We start from the raw sequence: 18,950 nt of genomic DNA, 5'->3' as shown, positions 1-18,950 counted from the left end.
GGTGGTAATTTTTTTTGGCTGCAGAGGTATCCCAGGAATGCTGTCTTTGCGTTATTTCCAGAGCACTCATGCAGTGTCACAAGCCACTGAACAAAGCCAGCTCCACTCACAGGCTCCCATTTCCTTATTACCTAGGTGCCTGTTCTCCAAGTAATGGCTCGCTGACTCTCATGTCTCCTTCAGCTGCTCATCTCCTCATGCACACCCTTGTAAAAATGGCAGGGAGTGAGTTCTGAGTGCAGCAGATGTGTCAGCTTTATTTATACAGGGCGAAGAATTTCCTAGTTCTCAAACTCCTCTGCATCTCCACTGCAGCACATAGACAGTTGGCAGAAGAGGCTTAGTCTATGCCTCCCATTAAAGGAGATAAATGATCTTGCTGGCACTCACACAGTGCAGCTCAGGACAGACCATCTTGGCTATTACACTGATTGGCCCTGCCAACAGCTAATTCCTTCAGGAAAAGGTGTATGTAACCCTGTAGGCGGCTGCAGAGCAACCTTCATGCTTTTTCTCTCCCTTGTACTCAGCATTTAGTGATTGGCATTGTTAATCCTGGCTTATGTAACTATGGATAGCCACAAAAACCTTTAATCCACCTCAAACCATCTCAAACCTACTAACCCTTCAGTCTGCCTTGGCTGGAGTTCCACACTCTGAGCTGTAAGCAGGAATGAGGCAGCCTGCCTTATGTTAGATTCCTGATTTTTAGTTGCATTGATGTTATTTTTTTGTCTGGAAATGAGAAACTTCCTCTTGCCCAAACTCTTCTTTGAGTTACTCAGGATGCTGCTGCTGTGCCCCCTTTTAAAAATAACCAGTCCCTTACCCACGGTGCTCAGGAGCCCATCGGTGTGTAGGTGCTCATCTTGTGTCAACAGGGCTGAAACAGAAGTCAGGCATGAAAAAGATACAAGAGGCTGAGATTCTCAAAGGACTTTAGGATCCTTCCCTACTGGCTTCCCCAGCTTTTTCAGCATTTCAAGTCTTGTTTGCCTGAGCAAGATTTACACAGTTTTACAGCCCGTCTTTGCTCACTGCCAGCTCGTTCCTGCTACCTTATTTCAGAGACAAGAAGTTGGTTAGTGTCCTGAGCAATCACAATGTTTTGGTTTACACTTGCAGGTCCTCCCTCTCCCAGTGGCTATCAGACTGTTGTGGCTTTCTACACGACAGTAAAAACGTGCTGAGACAGCAGAGGCTGTTATCAGCCTTCATTAGCTTGTACCCATCCAAATAAGTTTTCCTATGTGCTTTCCAGAGGGGCCAATAGGTCATTAAGAGGCTTGATGAATCTTACCATAAGCTAGCTCAGCCTTCAGCGTCTGGGAAGTATTCTGCCTCCTCTAAACTGTTTCTCTGGGAAGATGCTGCCACATTACTAGCACTCACTCCAGGGCTTTTATTTGCATTTGTATTAAAGCTGCTGCTGCTGCTGCCATCGCCTCACGTTCCAGTTCCTTGCCGCATGTGGGTGGGGATACACTGTAAGATGGCATCTTCCTCCTTCTTCTCTAGCTCAGCTACCTCTGTTTCCTGCTGCAGGATGTTCAGCTGGTGTCGCAGAGCTGGGAGGAAAGCCAGCAGCCCGACGAGCTCAGCCAGCACGCAGCCCTGGCCCCGCAGCAGCGGCATGCCTGCGGCAGAGAAATGCTGTCCGGCAGGTCTGGAGGTTGCAGGCTGCAATGTGCGAGCTTCTAGCACGGGAAGAAGGGGCTGGAGGCCAGCTAGGGATCACAGCTGTAGCTGCTCCTTCCCTAACCCCCTCTTCTCTCCTACTGGGGTTAAAAAAGCCTAGCTGCAAGGAACAGAGAGATGCCACAGGTTGCTCTAATGCAACACCTCCTGGGGTCTCAGCACAGCTGAGGAGCTGACATGTTCTAGGAATGACTAGACCTTAGGAGAGACATCTGGGAGTAGGAGAAGATGCTGAGCTTTAGCTCACCACCAGGCACATGCAGCAGGCTGGTACCTATTCTCACCACTATCTTGAAGTCATTCCCCTCACAGGCCACCTCCTGGCCTTATCTACCCAGCACAGGGCTGGCACTGCAGTTCTTACTTTGTAAGTGCTGCTGCTCTGGTGTAGAGGAGGAGAACCAACACTAGAACATGTTTTTGTGGAAGGCAGTTAATCTAGAGCCACATGTTCACTTCTGCTTGCTTCTTCTTCTTCCCACAGCATCAAGTTTAATTTATTTAAGGATACTGTTGGCCCTACAACCAAGTTTGGTTTCAGATGGCAAAAAACCTGTCAGGTAGCCACAAGAGGTACAATGATTACCTTTGTTTTCCCTGATCATTTTTCCAGTCAGTAAAGAGAGCTGACATCCAACTGTAAAACTCCACAGATCTGGGTGCTGTTATCCTTGGGGAAAACTGCTCTGGGCCTCACATTGAAGTTCCTGATTAACTTTGAAAGAGAAGCTCTCCTGTTTGCTTACATTTGCCAGCAAACAAGCTAGGGTTTGCACAAAGTCAACCACATTACCCTAGGGCTCCTTTCCAGAGCAACAAAGGCTGTTTTTTCTTTCCTCAGCCTGCAGAAGAAGGGCCTAGGAACTGAACAAGGACAGAAACAAGGGTGCATAGGAGAAACTGGTAGAGGAAGTACAGATGGTGACATGAAGGACCTACGGAAGTAATCTGAGTTCCTGGAGGTAAGAGATAAAGTCTGGGGAGTGGAAGACTTTCCCATGGTCAGTGAGGACTGGGTTAGCAATCAGATGGGCAAACTGAACACCCACAGATCCTTGGCCCCTGAATGCTGAGGGAGCTGTCTGATGTTGCTGTGCCACTCTTCATCAGTTTTGGAAAGTCATGGAGAATGAGAGCAGTGCCTGAGGACTGGAAGAAAGCTTTCAATCTTCAAGAAAAGGAAGATCCAGGAAACTACAGGCCAGACAGCCTCACCTCCATCCCTGGAGATGTAATGGGGCAGTTCACTCTGGATGTCATCTGTAAGTACCCAGTAGAAAAGAAAGTTACCAGTAGTCAGCATGGATTCACCAAGGGGAAATCATGCTTGACTAATCTGATAGCCTTCTATGATGAGACTAGCTGGGTAGATGAAGGCAGAGCAGTGGTTGACGTGTACCTTGACTTCAGCAAGGTTTTTGACACTGTCTCCTGTAACATACTCCTAGGTAGGCTCAGCAAGTGTGGGTTAGATGATGGCAAGATGAACTGGCTAAACAACAGAGCTCAGAGGGTTGTGATCAACAGTGTAGAGTCCACTTGGAGGCCTGTAGCTGTTCCCCAAGGGTCAGTACTGAGTCTTGATCTTCATGAGTGACTTTGATAAGCTGTTGGAAAGCAGCTCAGCAGAGAAGGACCTGGAAGTCCTGGTGGGCAGTAAGTTAACCACAAGAGTGCAACCCACCCTTGTGGCCAGAAAGGCCAGTGGTGGTTTGGGGTATGTTAAGTGTGACCAGCAGGTCAAGGGAGGTTCTCCTGCCCCTCTACTCTGCCCTGGTGAGGCCTCCTCTGGAGTATTGTGTCCAGTTCTGGGCTCCTCAGTTCGAGAGAGAGGGGAACTACTGGAAAGGGTCCAATGGAGGACCATGAAGGTGATCTTGTGATGGGAACATTTTATGAGGATGGACTGAGACCTGGGGCTGTTTAGTCTGGAGCAAAAACTGAGAGGGGATGTGATCAGTGTTTACAAATGCTGTAAGGTAGCTGTCAAGAAGATGGAGCCAGCCTCTTTTCACTGCTGCCCAGAGATATGACAAGGGGCAATGGATACAAACTGCAACACAGAAATTTCCACCTCAGCATCAGGGAAAATTTCTTTACTGTGAGGGCAACAGAACACTGGAACAGGCTGCCCAGAGAGGTTGTAGAACCTCCTTCTCTGAAGGCTTTCAAAACCTGTCTGGAAGTGTTCCTGTGTGGCTTGCCCCAGGTGAACCTGCTTTGGCACAGGGTTGAACTCAATCTCCAGAGTTCCCTTCCAACTCCTGTCATTCTGTGATTCTCTGACCCCTGTAAGGTCAAAGGAACTGCCCAATACTGAAACTGAAGGCTTGAAAAAAAGTTAACACCTCAGGATACTGTCATAAGTTGTTTCACACTGTTAGGTGTCTACATTGACAGCTCCACGTGTTAGACCAGCTCCCTTACACTGCAGCAGGCACAAAGGGCAGAGATGTGTGCTGCACAAACATTTTGCTCAACTGCTTTTTCAAATATTAGTGTTTTCATTTTGTTAAGAAGTAAACAGTCATGCTCTTTTTCTCCCCCACATTTCATTTTTGGAGCAAGAACAAACTGGAAAAGTCAGCTGGATTTTGAACTATTCTATATTTACCACTTTTGGCTGCAGATAGTTGAACTTGATCCTATTACAAGAAATCCCCCACCACATGCTATTCCACCATTTCCAGCACACACACATCAGTATGTTCACTACGTCCCCTGCCTGGACCTTGTACTTTTGGGTGACCTTTCCTCCTATGCAGACAAGGTGGAAAAAAAGCTCAACAGACAAGGCATAAACTTCTGAGGCTGGCACCAGGAATTAAGAGGGAAGGGAAATTCCAGTCAGTGCTGTCATCTAAACAGCTGCTGCTCAAGTCAGCCAAGCCCCTTGTAATCAACTCCTGAGTCTAACTGAAGCTTGGCATTAGTCCTTCTCCTTACCTCTTTTTCCCCCAAAGGGAATACACAGTTCCCACCTCAGGTGCGGGGCAGGAAGGGACAATGCCAGGAGCTCCCCAGGACATTTAGAGTGGTTTAGTGAGGAAGTGTCTGGAACTACACTCCCATCTGCTGGGCCTTCCATTTGTTGCAGCCAGTAATTCAGATACTGCCGAATTGTCTAAGAGGGGAAAAAACCCTTGCCTTTCAACCCAGCATCACCACCTCTGACTTTGAAGTTTTTAACTTCATGACGAGGCTAACGTCTGAGTTATAATCTCTCCTGGTTACAGGACCTGGGAGCAGTGCCCTCCCAGCATGGCAGAACCTCAGTCTGGGGGGCTCAAGTGTGTCCACCCAAAAGACTTTCTCCACCTAAGAGCTCTTCCTCGGAGAGCGGAGACTGTTATTAAGCAAAACAGAGTCATCTCCACTTGAGCCTGCACTCTTCTAAGGCTTGAGCACGTCAGAGAGAAGATTAAGTAAAACATGAATGAGAGAGGCCATTTACACAGCTGAGTCATTCTAAAGAGAGGGTGCTAGGGTTAGAAGAGTGACGTGGTTTGTTTTCATCAGTCGTAGCCTGGCATAATCATCACAATTACAAAGGCAAAGAGAGGCAGTGTCTGCAACAATTATTTAATCAAACAACATATAAAACCTTCTGTGCAATTACTGAAAAAACTGACAGAGGCTGTCATAAGAGCCTATAGGGCTACTCAGGTTTAACAGTCTTCAAAGCATCCTTCCCTTCCAATCATTACTGCTAGTCCAAAACACTCCTCCATTCAGACACAGTACTTTAAATGCTCCCTGGCAAGTAACACAAATAGCAGAAGCCTTACAACCTGAGAATGGAGAACAAGGTTTGTATGTGGCTTGGTTCACCCTTATACATTAAGGATGCAAGATGTTGGCTGGAGGGAGATAATTGTAGCACATCTCAGAGCCAAGAGAACCTCTATGGCTGTAGCTGTCCAGTAGCAAGTTCTGCACAGACGTAGAGCTGCTCTGCACCTGCTGACAGAGGCACATCTCCAATGTTCTGTCTCAAACACACTGAGGAAATGACCAGTCCAGCTGCAGAAAGGCTGAAGCTGCCAGAATCCCCATCACCTTGTTTATGGCCTCCCAAAGTATTCTCTCTCAAATTTACGGAAATCTTCCTCAGTAAAGACAGTGCCCTCAGGCTTCTTCTTTGCTGCCTTCTTTGGAGGCTGATCTTTGGACTTTCTGCCTCTGTTCTGTGCAAGAACCTTCAGATAATGAAAAATAAAAAAAAAAGTCATTGTTAACTCAGGTCAAACCACAAAATGCTAATTTGCCAGCCCATCTGCAGCATCCCTGCTATTCCACCAGTACCCTGGTAGATCCTGGAATGCCTTCAAAGAAACCTGAGAGGCAATCACCAACGTTAACCAAAGCAGGTCACTGGGACAACAGCAAATACCTACTTTGGAGTCAAATATGAGAACTGATCTGGTAACTGTCAGAGAGATGGAAACACTGGTTTCAAATATGAGCTTTCTGAAACTATGACCTTCTTTTATTTGGTCTTTCTGTGAGATAACCTGAAAACCCAACATACTGGTGGAATTCCACCAGCATTTTCTAATGCACTGTGACCCCTCTTCACAATCTCCACCCTGAGAAACACTGGTGTAAACCACTTGAATTGTTTAACTTAGCAGCCTCTATCTCATAAAAACAGCCCAAGATTCTAGCAGTGGCAGCTATTCTTCTCTTCAAATCCTGGCACAGGACTATCCTTTGGGGAAGACCACTGGTTAAATTCCCAGGTTATGAGAAACAACATTTAAGATGCTATGAAATTTCTATTACATGAGGCAGCAGCACACCTGGTTCCTTGCTCAACAGCCTCCAGGTACAGAGCAGGCCAACCTGATCAACACTAAAGAGAAGGTCTGAATCAGGGCTCCTTTGCCAGCTGAAACTATGAAATATCTCTAGTAATTAAGATGACCAAGAAGTGTCAGTATATTTTAACTAGTATCAGAGAACATCATAAGGGACAAAAAGAGTTAAACCTTAGTTATTTTGTCAGTGCACACAGAAACTTCTCAAGGGCACTTGCACAGAGAAATTTAATTGACTGCTTTGCACAGGATCTATACTTCAAGATCTGGGGATGGTTCCCATTCGTCTGTGTTCCTCGGCAGACACAGACCCCCAGTGAAGGAAAGGAGTCTTACTTGTTCTGTGATGGCTTTGTTTGCAACGATCCGTCCTTTTAACATGTACTTCAGGTTTTCTCTCATGTGATTCACGACCTTCTTCTTGTGATACTCCTCTAGGGCAAAGCAGGAGACACAACATGTCAGCTGCTCATCAAGGCAGCACACAAGGAGACTGAGGAGGATCAGCAAGGTCCCGGAAAAAGGAGACACTGCCACAGCTCAGGGATTGAGGTGCGTCCAAATGTGGGTCAGTGTTTAAGCAAGAGACACCAGAAGGGAATCTAGGAGGAAGGGAAAGGATGGATACATGCGACCGGGAGGGTGGCTGCAGGTCACCACATGGGGACTGGGTGAGAGGGCTACGGACAGCAGCAAAGCTACTTCCCTCACTCTGAAGAAAGGCCACGACTCACCTATCGCCGATTTCACGACTCTGCCCTTGATCGTGGCCTTGTTCCTCCTGGGTTCCCGTTCCCTCTTCTTCCGCCTCGCAGCGCCCACCGCCCCGGCACCGTCCCGGTCCCTCCGGACTCCCGGCAGGGCTTCTCTCCGGCCTGCAGCGGGCAGAAAGGCGGAGCTACTCAACATGTGCATCGTATATAAGCCTCGCCTCGCAGCCCCTAGTCCCGGCCCTCTGCAGCCTCACCTGGCGCCTCTAGCAGCTCCAGCCCCCGCCGCAACAGGGAGGCCGACATGGCCCCAGCGGGCACCGCCGGCGGCCAACTTCCGGCTCCGCGCCACGCCTCCTCCCGCCAGTGACATCACTTCCGCCTCGGCGCGCGGCCTGCCCGCGTGCGTGACGGCGGAGGTCCCGGTCCGGGGGGGGGAGCTGAGAGGGGGGGGAGCTGTGTGTGTGTGGGAGGGAAGCTGTGCCGCCATCTTGTGCGGGAGCGGCCTCAGAGCTGTCCGCAGCCTGCGTGCCCCGCGGCGGCTGCGCGGGGGGACCGTTTCCCACCCTGCCTCTGCTGCACACTGCGGCAGCCGCTCCGCGCTTCGCTCTTCCGAGCCCGGCTTGTGAGCCAAGGCTGTTTGAGCGGCCCTGCCGTGACAATAATAAAAGGCCAGGAGGAGAGGAGGCTGCAGAGGCATTGCCATGCTTTGTCGTGGCGACCCCCCCAAGCCCGGATTTAGCCCTGGCCGGCTCTTCACTCGGTGCCATGGTCTGGTTGACTGGACAGGGCTGGGGGATAGGTTGGACTGGATGATCTTGGAGATCTCTTCCAACCTGGTTGATTCTATGATTCGGGCACAGAGTTTCACTCGCCATGAATGTAATCTGTTAGTGTTACTTCAGTCTATTACATTTAAAGCTTTCTGCCCGTTTTCACCCCTCTAGAGACTTGCTGCTAGGACCTGCTAAGTTTAGCTATCTGAATAAAGCTGATTAAATTAGAGACAGTGCTGGCAGTAACAAGCTGACCCTGGAGAAAGAGGTTTATTCTCCCTCAGACAGGTCTTGCAAGGGAGAAAGTGAGACAAGTGACTCTCGTTGTTTCTCACAGTAATGATCTCCAGCAAGGACTGATAACAGTTAAGCCTCGGTTCATTAAAAGACATTCTTCCTCTAGAAACTGTTCTCAGCCCCTGCAGGTGTCACCTCAGTGTCTGTCTTTATTGTTCATTCTCTTCTGAATCCCTCCCTGGATAGATCCTGGCATCCTGTGTCAGTGTCTGATGGTTCTAATGGATTTTTTCTGGGACAGGGTTTGGTGCTCGTTGCTGGCTTCAGGGCTGGTGAACATTAACCATTGGCTGCTTGCTCAGTGTGTTGCTTCTCTTAATTTTCCTTTTACAGTAGTCTGAACCATTTTGTGACTGGTTTGGAGGGGCAGTCACTGAGTGTGTAAAGCAGAGTGCTTCTCTGTTTGCTGTGGTAACTAGTGGAAGTTGGAGCTTCCCCAGCGCTTAGTTCCCTGCCATCTTTATTCCTCCACTCATGGCAAAGGTAACAAAGTTCGGAGGAGGTTTGGAAAGGATATGCTGAGCAAGCAATGGGTTAATAGCCCACTGCTGAAATTGAAGGGAGTACTAGAGAGCATTCTAGTCAGCAGCAGATTTATTATTGCATGTATACTTACCTTTATCTTGGTCAGAGCGAGACAAATGCTAGCTGCTAGTGATCTTACCATGGGAAATGTTGTTTCCAAAAAAACCCTCATTAGGCAAGTGCTGTCTTTCAGCTCCTGAAATACAAGTTCTTTGTAAGTTATATATGGTTACATACTGTATTCAAGGTAGCCTGTTCTACTGGTTAAACACTACTTTTGCATAATTTAGCTTTATTAGGAACACCTTATACCTTGTTACAGACACTTAGTGTCAGATTGCTGTAACCTTATAAATGCCTTATGAGGGCAACTGATGCAGAAGAGAATCTTCATTACTAGCACCATTAAACAGGTTTGACAAATCAGTGTGGTAGAAACAGTACTGGTGTTTTATCCTATTGGTGGAAAATATGTGCCCTTTTCTACCTCAAAGGCAAACCATTACCAATAGTCTCCCGTTTCTGTTGTGCCAATTAACAAAGCTTTCAATTATGTTGGTCTCTCAGAAGAATCTGACTCCCTTCTTGTTAAACACCTTCAGTAGCAAGAAACCATAATACAGTCAATGCCTTCTTTGACCAGCAAGGTTGAGTGCAGTCTTGCTATGATTTTAGTCAGCAATTACCTGCAGAATAAAATTTAATGAGCACACAGGGTCACTTTGCTGAAGAGGGAAGGCAAAGCACTTTCTTTAAATGCATTTGCAATCTCCTGCCTCAGAGTCTGGTCAGGCTCTTGGAGCTAGTTCGTGCACCAAGAAGTTAAATGGATGCCTGCTTCATGGTGTCATGCACTGCCCAGATGCAGATCAGTTGGCAAAGATCACAGTCCAACATGGGCCGTGGGTTTTTAACACTTTATGAAATCATGTACCTATTATTAATACATTATACTTCTTCAATGCATTGTAACAGGATCTGGCAGCTTTTCTCAGGCTGTGATTATTAATGTTCCTTCTAGCTGTGTTCTGGCTTCAGCTGTGCTTGGTCTTGCCAGACATGGTGATAATAGCGTCTGTCATATCTTTGGTACAACTAATACCTGTCGTGCTCCTGCAGACACAGGTGCAGAGTATTCCCTTGCTCTTTGACTTCAATAGAGAATTATGCTTACATCTTTTATCTGCAGTGCTAAACAAGGTCAGTTTATTAACTGACATTAGAAAGGGATGATCATCTCTTGCTGCGAATCATAGAATCATCCAGGTTGGAAGAGACCTCCAAGATCATTCAGTCCAACCTATCACCCAGCTCTATCCAGTCAACTAGACCATGGCACTAAGTGCCTCATGCAGTCTTTTCTTGAACACCTCCAGGGACAGTGACTCCACCATCTCCCTGGGCAGCCCATTCCAGTGGCCAATCACTCTCTCTGTGTGAAGAACTTCCTCCTAACATCCAGCCTATACCTCCCCTGGCACAACTTGAGACTGTGTCCCCTTGTTCTGTTGCTGGTTGTCTGGGAGAAGAGACCAACTCCCACCTGAGGTCTACAACCTCCCTTCAGACAGTTGTAGACAGCAGTGAGGTCACCTTTGAGCCTCCTCTTTTCCTCTGTGTTATGTTACTTTCCGTCTATACGTGTGTAGATTTTAGGCTTTTGGATCACATCATCTCTTTGTCAGATATGCCATAAACTGTAAAATATGATCTGCTGACTTAATCTAAAGTCAACTAACCTGTCTTTGATAAATCTGCTTTATGCTGAGCACAGCATATAAAATGCTTTGTTTCACTTTGCAGGAGCTTACATAGCTTTATCATCCTCACAGCAGTGATATGTGCCTCATTTCATCATGGCCTATACATTTAACTATCACTTTCTTTTACCTGAGTTAGTGTTGAAAGCAGCTGGGTAGACCCTAGAAATGGCTCTTTCCAGACTAGTGTGTACTCTAAAAAATGTCATGTTGGGAGACTTTGTGTCTGTGTCAGTAAAAAAAAAAATAAATTGCCAGTATTTCATTGTACTGCTTTAAGGCCTCTGTTCATATTCAAAATTCAACCAAGGAAACTTCATCACTTTGTAATCTTGCAAAAATCAGTGCAGTTAGCTCTTTGAAGTGCTTCGGGGACAGAATGAATGGCAAATGATGTTCATTTCAATGTATAGCATCCAAATAAATTGCTGTCTTAGAGCATTAATAATCTAACTTTGGATGGCGACAGCCACAGGTGCTGCATTGCAGATTGAGGATGTCTTTGTTTCAGAGAGTTAAGCTGTCTTGGAAAGCTTTTTGAGGCTAATGTTCATGTTTTATAGCTTCTTTAAGCCTCATGCCTCGCTGGATACCCATGAGCTAGCTGGCTTTTCAGTTACAAATAACCCAGCATACAGATTAGTTTGAGATTTAAGTAACTTCCATATGTGATTATTATCAGTCTGCTTTCTGCTTGCTTTCTTCTGGCATTGAAAAATGGCAATTTTCCCTGTTCATCTCAGAGTGACTATTCTACTCTCTATTATTCTGGGCTTTGAAAGACGTCTGAGGTTATCACACATTTGGCCTGTCCCACCTGATTGTTCTGTACTACAGGCTGACAAAGTTGTTATTGGTATTCATGGTTGATCACACCACTGTCTGTCACAGTTCATAATAGCTGTTTGTTTGCTCTTACTTTATGTTCCAGCTTATGGATCCAGGGAGTTATGTAGGAGGTCTGAAGGAATATTGTGAAGAATGTTAGAAAACAGAAGCTGAGGGCAGCCTTAGAAGTAAAATATGCCACTCACAGGCATTGCTTTAGATTAAGGCTTTCTAAAAACACTCTTATGATTTGGGCAGATGGTGTCCTGACGTTTGAGCACTTGGTATTGTCCACAGTGTGTTTTCTCTCCCAGAATGACCAGTTTGCAAGGTCATTTATAACAGAATTTCACTTGTGCATTTTTCTTCACGTGTGGATTGTGGAATGTGCTTTGCTTCAGACAGCTGTCCACTTTCACCACATCCCACATTCTGTGTTTTCTCTTAAACAGCAGCAATCAAAGCTGCTGTCATAATGTTTAGCTGTGTTTGCCAACTTGAAGCAGTTCTTGTTGCGGTCACAGTTCCTACAAAGAACCATGGATCACTGCCTGCCCTGTACCTCAAGTATATAGGAACCTTTGTCCTTTAACTGTGTGACAGGATTTTGAAAAGCAATTTGACTTTCTGCCCCTCTGAACTTGAACAAGGGCTGGACAATGCTTTGATTCATACACTTGCATACATAAACGTCTAGCCTGACAGAAAGCCTTTTCGTCTGATTATTTTTAATTGTGTGTGGGTTTTTGTTTTGTCTTTCTTCAATCCAGTGTGTATACCTGTCTCTTCCATGTCCCTTTCAGCCTCTTCCAGGTCACCAAGAAGCTGGCTTTTCTTCACATAGCTTCTAAAGATAATGTTGGTGCAAATTAAGATTAAATCACCTTCCCAGCTGTAGTAAGAAATCAACTCTGCCTCTGAACAAGACACCTATGCAGGTGAGATGTGGAAGCACAAAGGTTAGGCAGCCCTCAAAGTAGCTGAGACAGGATGAATGCCTAAACTGTATCTTCTGAACAACAAAGTGGAGGCTCAGCCCAAGACATATCCATGTTCTCCATCTGCTGTTTTCAAGCATCAACAGCTTTGCTGAGGCTGTAGGAACCCACTTGGAAGAGAGAGGCTGTTACCTGCTGACTTTATTTTTTCCCCCATTCCCTCTGTTTTTCAACCTATCTTTTCTTTTTCCTATCATGCTTCTAAAATTGGCCTTGCCCTTTTTCAACTGCATGCTGGCATCCCTTGCTTGACACTTGACCTTCTTTTGTTTCACCTTTGGCTTTCAACTTACTCTTTATTCCTCCTTTGCATTATTTGATTTGCTCTTTGTAGCATCGTTTTGTGTTTGAGTCAGACGTGCAGATATTCCATTCCAGAATCCAAGAAATTCATCCCTAAAAATACTCTCCCACTGAATACACAGAAAGTAGGCAGAAATGGAAACAAAGATTTTGAGACAAAGTTCTGAGCGTAACATTCTTTAACTAGAGGGGCTTGTCAAAAGGCAGTGGTCATTTTCAGTTCTGGGAATATTGTGTCCTTTGATGAAATAAAGTCTCATTTTTTCCAGTAAGGCTGTATTTTGCCCCAATTACAGTGGAAATCATATTTGCTCACATGAAAAGCTTGGAAATACACTGAGAAGAGGCTGCAATAGAGCTGAGAGCTTAAGTATCCTCATGGTGTGCACATGTGAAATTGAGGACTGTCAGTCGTTGTTGAATGTGGCTGCTCTCAAAGTTTTGACAAAGAGGTGGAAAGCTCTGTTTTGTTCCCAGCCTGTCTGCTCCAGGGCCTTAAAATGTTTACAAACCCCAGAGCTGGCTCAGGATGCAGCAAAGTTTAGCTAGTTATGCATGTCACCAGTCATTAAGGGTTTGGAGGCAGACAAGAAATAGTCTGGGGCTGTCACAGGCTTTTGCTGCCTTAGGCAGGCCTTGTTAGTGAATGTCTCTGCTGCTTGGTGCTGAACAGAGCTGATGGAGTTGAGGGCAGCATTGCCTGCTGCTGCAGGTCCTGCCTACTCCATCCTTTACTGGCACAAGTTGGATCTTCACGTGGCTGAAGGTGTGTCATATCCCTTTCTATTCCCCCATCCCTTCAGGTTTGGTAGGGAGCCATTTGGAGACACTAGGAAGGAACAGGAGGAAGGGTAGGAGGGATGAGATCATGAATATGTGGCAGGGCCGGGGACAGTTAGGGCACTAGGCTGTGTTGGAAAGGAGTGGCTCAGATCAGCTGATTCCTCACCTCCACTTGTTTCTGGTGCGGGAACTGAGAGCAAGGCAGCTCTGGCTTTAGCTGTGAGCAGCAGAGGGGCTGTGTGGCTGTTACCACAGCAGACACTTTCTGGTTTCCTAACTTGTGGGATTTTTTCCTCAGAATTGCTCGGAATCATCCTAGTGTGTGAGGTTTGCCTGGATAGAGGAGATGTTCTATCCTGTGGCTGACACACTGCATTTGTCAGTGTGATACCAGACCTCTTCCTGCACTCTGTTTCTGTCATTTTTGCCCTCCTCCTTTTTTCCCCCCTTTCCTCTCTTTGCTTTCTCTATTAATTGTATTTTGTCTTTCCTTGTCTTATTCCTTGTTTCTTTGCTTTCTGACTCTCTTTGCAGCCCTTGGGTCTGCAACAGGATCTGCAATTTCTGAGGTTTTGGGAGGGTGACAGTTCAACCTGACCTTTTACCATTTGTTCTTGACTCTCAGCAGTCAAATCCTTCTGAATTACACATCTGACTCTCTCCTCTCTTATTACACATCTGACTCTCTCCTCTCTTCATGTCCTTTCTCTCCCTTTCCATCCATCTCTCCTCAGCACAGTGAAGAAACCACTCTTTTAGAAAACACTGAAAATCCCCTGACACGTGCTTGGGGAAACCCTAATCTCCTGGGGTGCAAGAGTAGCCCTGGGGGTGCTGGATACCAGGCACCCATATGTTCCTTACATGAATCCCCCACAAGCCAGGCTGCCTTCTCCCCCGGGGCTGCATCTCCTGTTCTGTCTCATTCTTCTGAAGTCCGGGGAGCAAGTGGGAGAGGAGGCCAGGCTGCCACTTCGAGTGCTGGTGTGTGGTGCCACAAGGGCTCTCCTCACTAGATGTCACTGTGAGGCTGGCTTTTACCTGCCACGAGCACGGCGGCCACATTAGATGGGTGCTGAGATGGGTGCTAGGCTTTAGGAAGGCTCTGCCAGGAGTAGTGGGAGGGTGCAGAATTTGCCTACAGTACAAGCATAGAGCTGTTGTAGGTTTTACCCAGTCCTGGCATGTTTTGGGCACAGAACCAGCAAGACGCAGAAGGGTTTTCAGGTGCAACCCCATGCCACCACCTTTGAACACCTCAGCCTGTAGTCATCAGGGCCTTGGCCAATACAAGCTTTGTCTGCATTGTGCATCTCTCCTGCTAGTCCTGATACCAGTTTGGCACCATGTCCCTTGCTAATGCTCAGCCCTGGATCACTCTTCACTGTCCCCATCTGCCATCACCCATCTGTAGCCCTGGCTGCAGCAAACCTCCTTACGGTACGTAGGCATGTTGCTGCTTCCCTGTCAGGGCTATGGCAGAGAGGATCCTTGGGGAGGAACTGTGGTAGCCTCCAAAGCCAAGGTGGGAGCTGGGGAGCTGTGATAGATGCTGTAGGGAGGTTTGCCAAAGGCTGGCCTTTTCTCCCACCAAGAAAGTCAAGAGTAAGGCAGCCACATGGTTCCTGTTACTGAAGACGTGGGAGATGACTGCCGGGTGAGAGCCAGCAGACCCAAGCGCTTGTGAGGAGTCTGGCTCACATGAGGCTTCCCTGTGCAGTGAGCAGGGAGACCTTCTGTCCCACAGTGGGCATGCATGTTTCTCAACACAGTAGCAGATGCTTTTATAATTTCTTGTTTCTTTTTTTTTTCCTTTTACTGCTTTCAGTTTTTCTTTCTTCACTCACTCTCACTTTTGGTAGCTGTCTTTTGACTCGTGTTTCCTATTTCCTTCTCTCCTTCTCCTCTTTCTCCTCTTACCCTTGCTTCTCCAACCTGGGTCAGCAGTTTCTGTGAGGATAACAATTCAGTCTGACCTTTTATCTCCTGATCTTGACTCCTGGGTCTTTTCTTCTTTCTTACTCCACTCTTTGTTCCTAAAACTTTGCATCGTGAACTGAACCTTGCAGTCATATCTCCATCCTCTGAGGGAGTCCCTGCTGTGTGAAACCCATAAGCTGTGTCCTAAGAGAGAGGAACTGCCTAATAACTGCCCCACAAACCACCTTGTCTCTGGCATAGTTTTGGGGAGTATTGTGTAGTTTGAAGTTAATCAGCTGCAAGCCAGAAACCAGGGAACAGGGCTTATGTGGAAAGCTGTTATCTCCAGGGAAATGTTTAGGTTTGGTTGTGTGTGGATGTGCAGCCATCTCTCTTACTGGAAACACCATGATTTACATTGGCATAAGAGCACACCCTACGTACATGCTAGCATCCATCTGAGCTGCAAGTACCTGGGTGTGCTTGACATTAACAGAGAAAATGCCACGGGATGCACAGTATGTGGGTTCCTCAGCTGCAGCTGCGTGGATTCCACAGAGCTGATTCACTGCGTGGGGTTTGGATGTCTCTAGGTGTGTGTGTATGCTGGATATGTGCATTTACACCTGGATTTGCCTCAGTGCTGAGGAGAATGTGAAAGGCATTGGGTGCTGAACCCCTGGAGGTGCAGCTTTTGGGGCTGGCCAAAGCACTGGCCTCACCTTGCTGCGCTCTTCAGCTGTGTGCTGTGCTGGAGGTGCAGGCCAGCTCCGCTTGATCACGCACCAAGGCGCATTAGCACTCGCTCCATCACATAGCAGCCCAATTAGTATTTGATTCTGGCAAATGAAGGAGGGCAGAGAGATTAAGTGAGGTTGGCAGCTGGGGTGGTGGGAGCTGCAAAGGGGAGGCATGCTCTTTTTTGTGCAGCCTAGAGGAGTAGGGCTAAAAGAGTTTCCTGAAGGATGAATCAAGATTTCTCCCCTGCAAGAAGTAGCTCCGAACTGTCTGCCCTGGTGCTTGTTGGACATGAAATTCTGCTGAGACCAGACAGCTTCAGGGTTTCACCACTGGGGTTCTGCTGACCTCTGAGCCTACTGTTCAGTGTGATCATAGAGGAGGAGGTTGCCTGAACCCTCTGATGCCTAATCACACCAATCTAGTGAAGTGGGCATGGAGGTCCTGAGGAGTAACTTGTATGTTGTTTACTCAATGCATTCACAGATAGTAGATCAGTTGGTGATTCGTCAGTGCTGCTCAGCAGGATTTGTGGCTTTGCTTCCACATTCGAGACAGGTGAGATGAGGCAGATGGGCCGAGGTGGATCCTGTATCCTGTCCTTTGCAGAGCTTCTTGCACTTCCCTAACGACTGGAAGACCCAGAATGGTTCAGTGGGGCTCTGGGAAGCTCTTCTGCACTGTGTCTACTGCAAGCCTCTCCCAGATGTGATTGTCCCTGCCCAAGGAGACACCTTGTCACTTCCCAATTGAAAAGCCAAATGAGATTTCCAAGAGGTTTGCAGCTTTTATGATTAGCTCGTTTGCCTTTCCCCCTTTCTCTTCCCTTTTCATTTTTAAATGTATTTTTTCTTTCTCTCTTCTGTTTACTTCTGCTAGCTGCCTGTTTTGAATTTAGTTTGTATCAAAGGCAGGAGAAATTAATTTTCTGCTTTCTTATGTGGTGAGGATGGGCTCCCCCCCTCCATTTCCTTTGCCTTCCTGTTGCTGAAGTAGAGAGAGATGTCTTGGAAACATTTTCTTTTTACAATCTCATTCTGCCCTCTCACAACTACTCGGCCTCTCTGCTGACAGTGTGGGACAGGTGCTAACACAGTATTCCTTTCCTGATCCAAATGCAGGAGAATAAACTCATGTTGCAGATAACGGAGCAAGACCACGTCTCGCTACAAAGGTAATAATAATATTAGGACAAATATTAGCTAAAATAAATATTAGGACAGTTGGAGAGTGACACATTTTTCATCTTCACTGGGAAATCATCCCTGCTGCTGAGGCCCTGAGAGCTGCCAGCGTACAGAGCATCTCAGGACGGCAGATATGGCCTGTCCTTGCTTGGACCTAGGAGGGGAAGCATGTCAGGATAGTGGCCAGGAGGTGATACGGTCAGTTTGCAGCAGATAGAAATCTGTTGTTTTCATCTGGAAGTTGTGCTTTTGTGCTGTGGACGTAAAAATTCCCCATTAGGCACCAAGGAATCAAAAGCAACTTGCCAGCTGCCACAGCCCAGTGCTGTTGAGGCTCTGTGTGTGCAGTGCTTGCTGGTGGAGCATATTTGTGAGCTGTGGTGCTGATGTTACCTTTTAGCCAGCAGGAATCGTTTATCTCGGCATTCTAATTATGTTCCATTAAAATGCAAATTTGGGTTTATGCATTGAAATTGTCAGTACCATTGCCATGGCAACTGGAGCTTGAGGGTGGGGAAATTGGAGTAGGTGGGTCTGTGCATCTCTCTCTCAATCCCTTTCAGATACCTCCAGGTAATTGAAACCGCCATGCCCTTGGCCAGGATTCACGGCACTTTCCCACCAGTGAATTTCAGGCATCACTGAAGTTTTCTTTGAAGTTGTTCTAACAGGACAGACACCCATGGTGTGTGGGTCATGAGGTAACTCCTAACAAACTGTTTAGGTTGGACATTAAGAATTTTTTTTTACTGGAAGGATAGACAGACACTTGCTTGAGTCACCATCCCTAGACATGTTTAAAAGCCATGTGGATGTGGTGCTTAGTTGGGGACTTGGCAGAGTAGGCCAATGGTTGGACTCAATGATCTTGAAAGTCTTTTTCAAATGAAATGATTCTGTGAGTCTGTGCTGCTTCTGAGGTGTCTGTCTGGGAAAGAAGAAGAGCAGAATCTGTAATGACTTCAGAAACTCCCACCTGGGAGCCCTTAGATGCCACACTTGCTTTTAAAACCACTCACTTCCAGTCAAACACCCAAGCAAGCTTGCACTGGCAGTGCCCTGCAGCAGTGAGTTCTCTGGCCAGTCATCCTTGGCACAGAGTGAGCAGCATCTTTCCCACACCACCTTCTTGGAGTCCTGCTCCTTTTTCTGTTTGCTGTGCATGGCAAGATGGCATGACTTCTCCCTTTCCCAAGTACAGCTGTGACTTCTGGAGCTTGTCTCACTTCTGTTTACGAATCAAGTGAAGGGATTTTAGGATGCTGGGTGGAAGCAAGTGCTGAGAAGGATTTGGATATGGCTGAGTACATTTTGCAGGGGAAAAATTGTGCTTCTCTGTTTTGGCTGTTGACTGATAAATAAAGCATGATGAGTTAATTCCCAAACCACACTGACAGCTGGGCAGGGAAGACAGGGCTAAGTCTGTTTTCTGGTTGCCCACCCCTGTTAAGAGGTTCACAAATTATCTGGTTCCTCATCCTGGTGTTGTCAGGGGATTGTCTTTTCCTCTGGGCTGGGAATATGATTTGCTGATGGTAAAATGTTAATGCATTTGCTGATGGTAAAATCTTATGGATGTGATCACCTAAACTGCAGTTTCTGTTGAA

General features: G+C 46.8%; 1 protein-coding gene across 1 annotated transcript; it reads right to left on the bottom strand.

Annotated features, from left to right (window-relative positions):
• Positions 1-5,266: 5,266 nt before the first annotated feature.
• RPS19BP1 (ribosomal protein S19 binding protein 1) lies at positions 5,267-7,593 on the bottom strand. Its single transcript, XM_064155221.1, has 4 exons — positions 7,486-7,593; positions 7,253-7,393; positions 6,855-6,952; positions 5,267-5,897 (listed from the first exon to the last, which is right to left on the bottom strand). Exons 1-4 carry the CDS (start codon positions 7,532-7,534, stop codon positions 5,763-5,765), a joined length of 423 nt encoding a protein of 140 aa, XP_064011291.1. The 5' UTR covers positions 7,535-7,593; the 3' UTR covers positions 5,267-5,762.
• Between the last annotated feature and the right edge of the window lie 11,357 nt (positions 7,594-18,950).

This window comes from Pogoniulus pusillus, chromosome 15 (genome assembly GCF_015220805.1).
Source record: "Pogoniulus pusillus isolate bPogPus1 chromosome 15, bPogPus1.pri, whole genome shotgun sequence".
Classification (NCBI taxonomy): domain Eukaryota; kingdom Metazoa; phylum Chordata; class Aves; order Piciformes; family Lybiidae; genus Pogoniulus; species Pogoniulus pusillus.
Note: the sequence above shows the minus strand (reverse complement) of the source record. Positions and strands in the feature narration are given on the sequence as shown.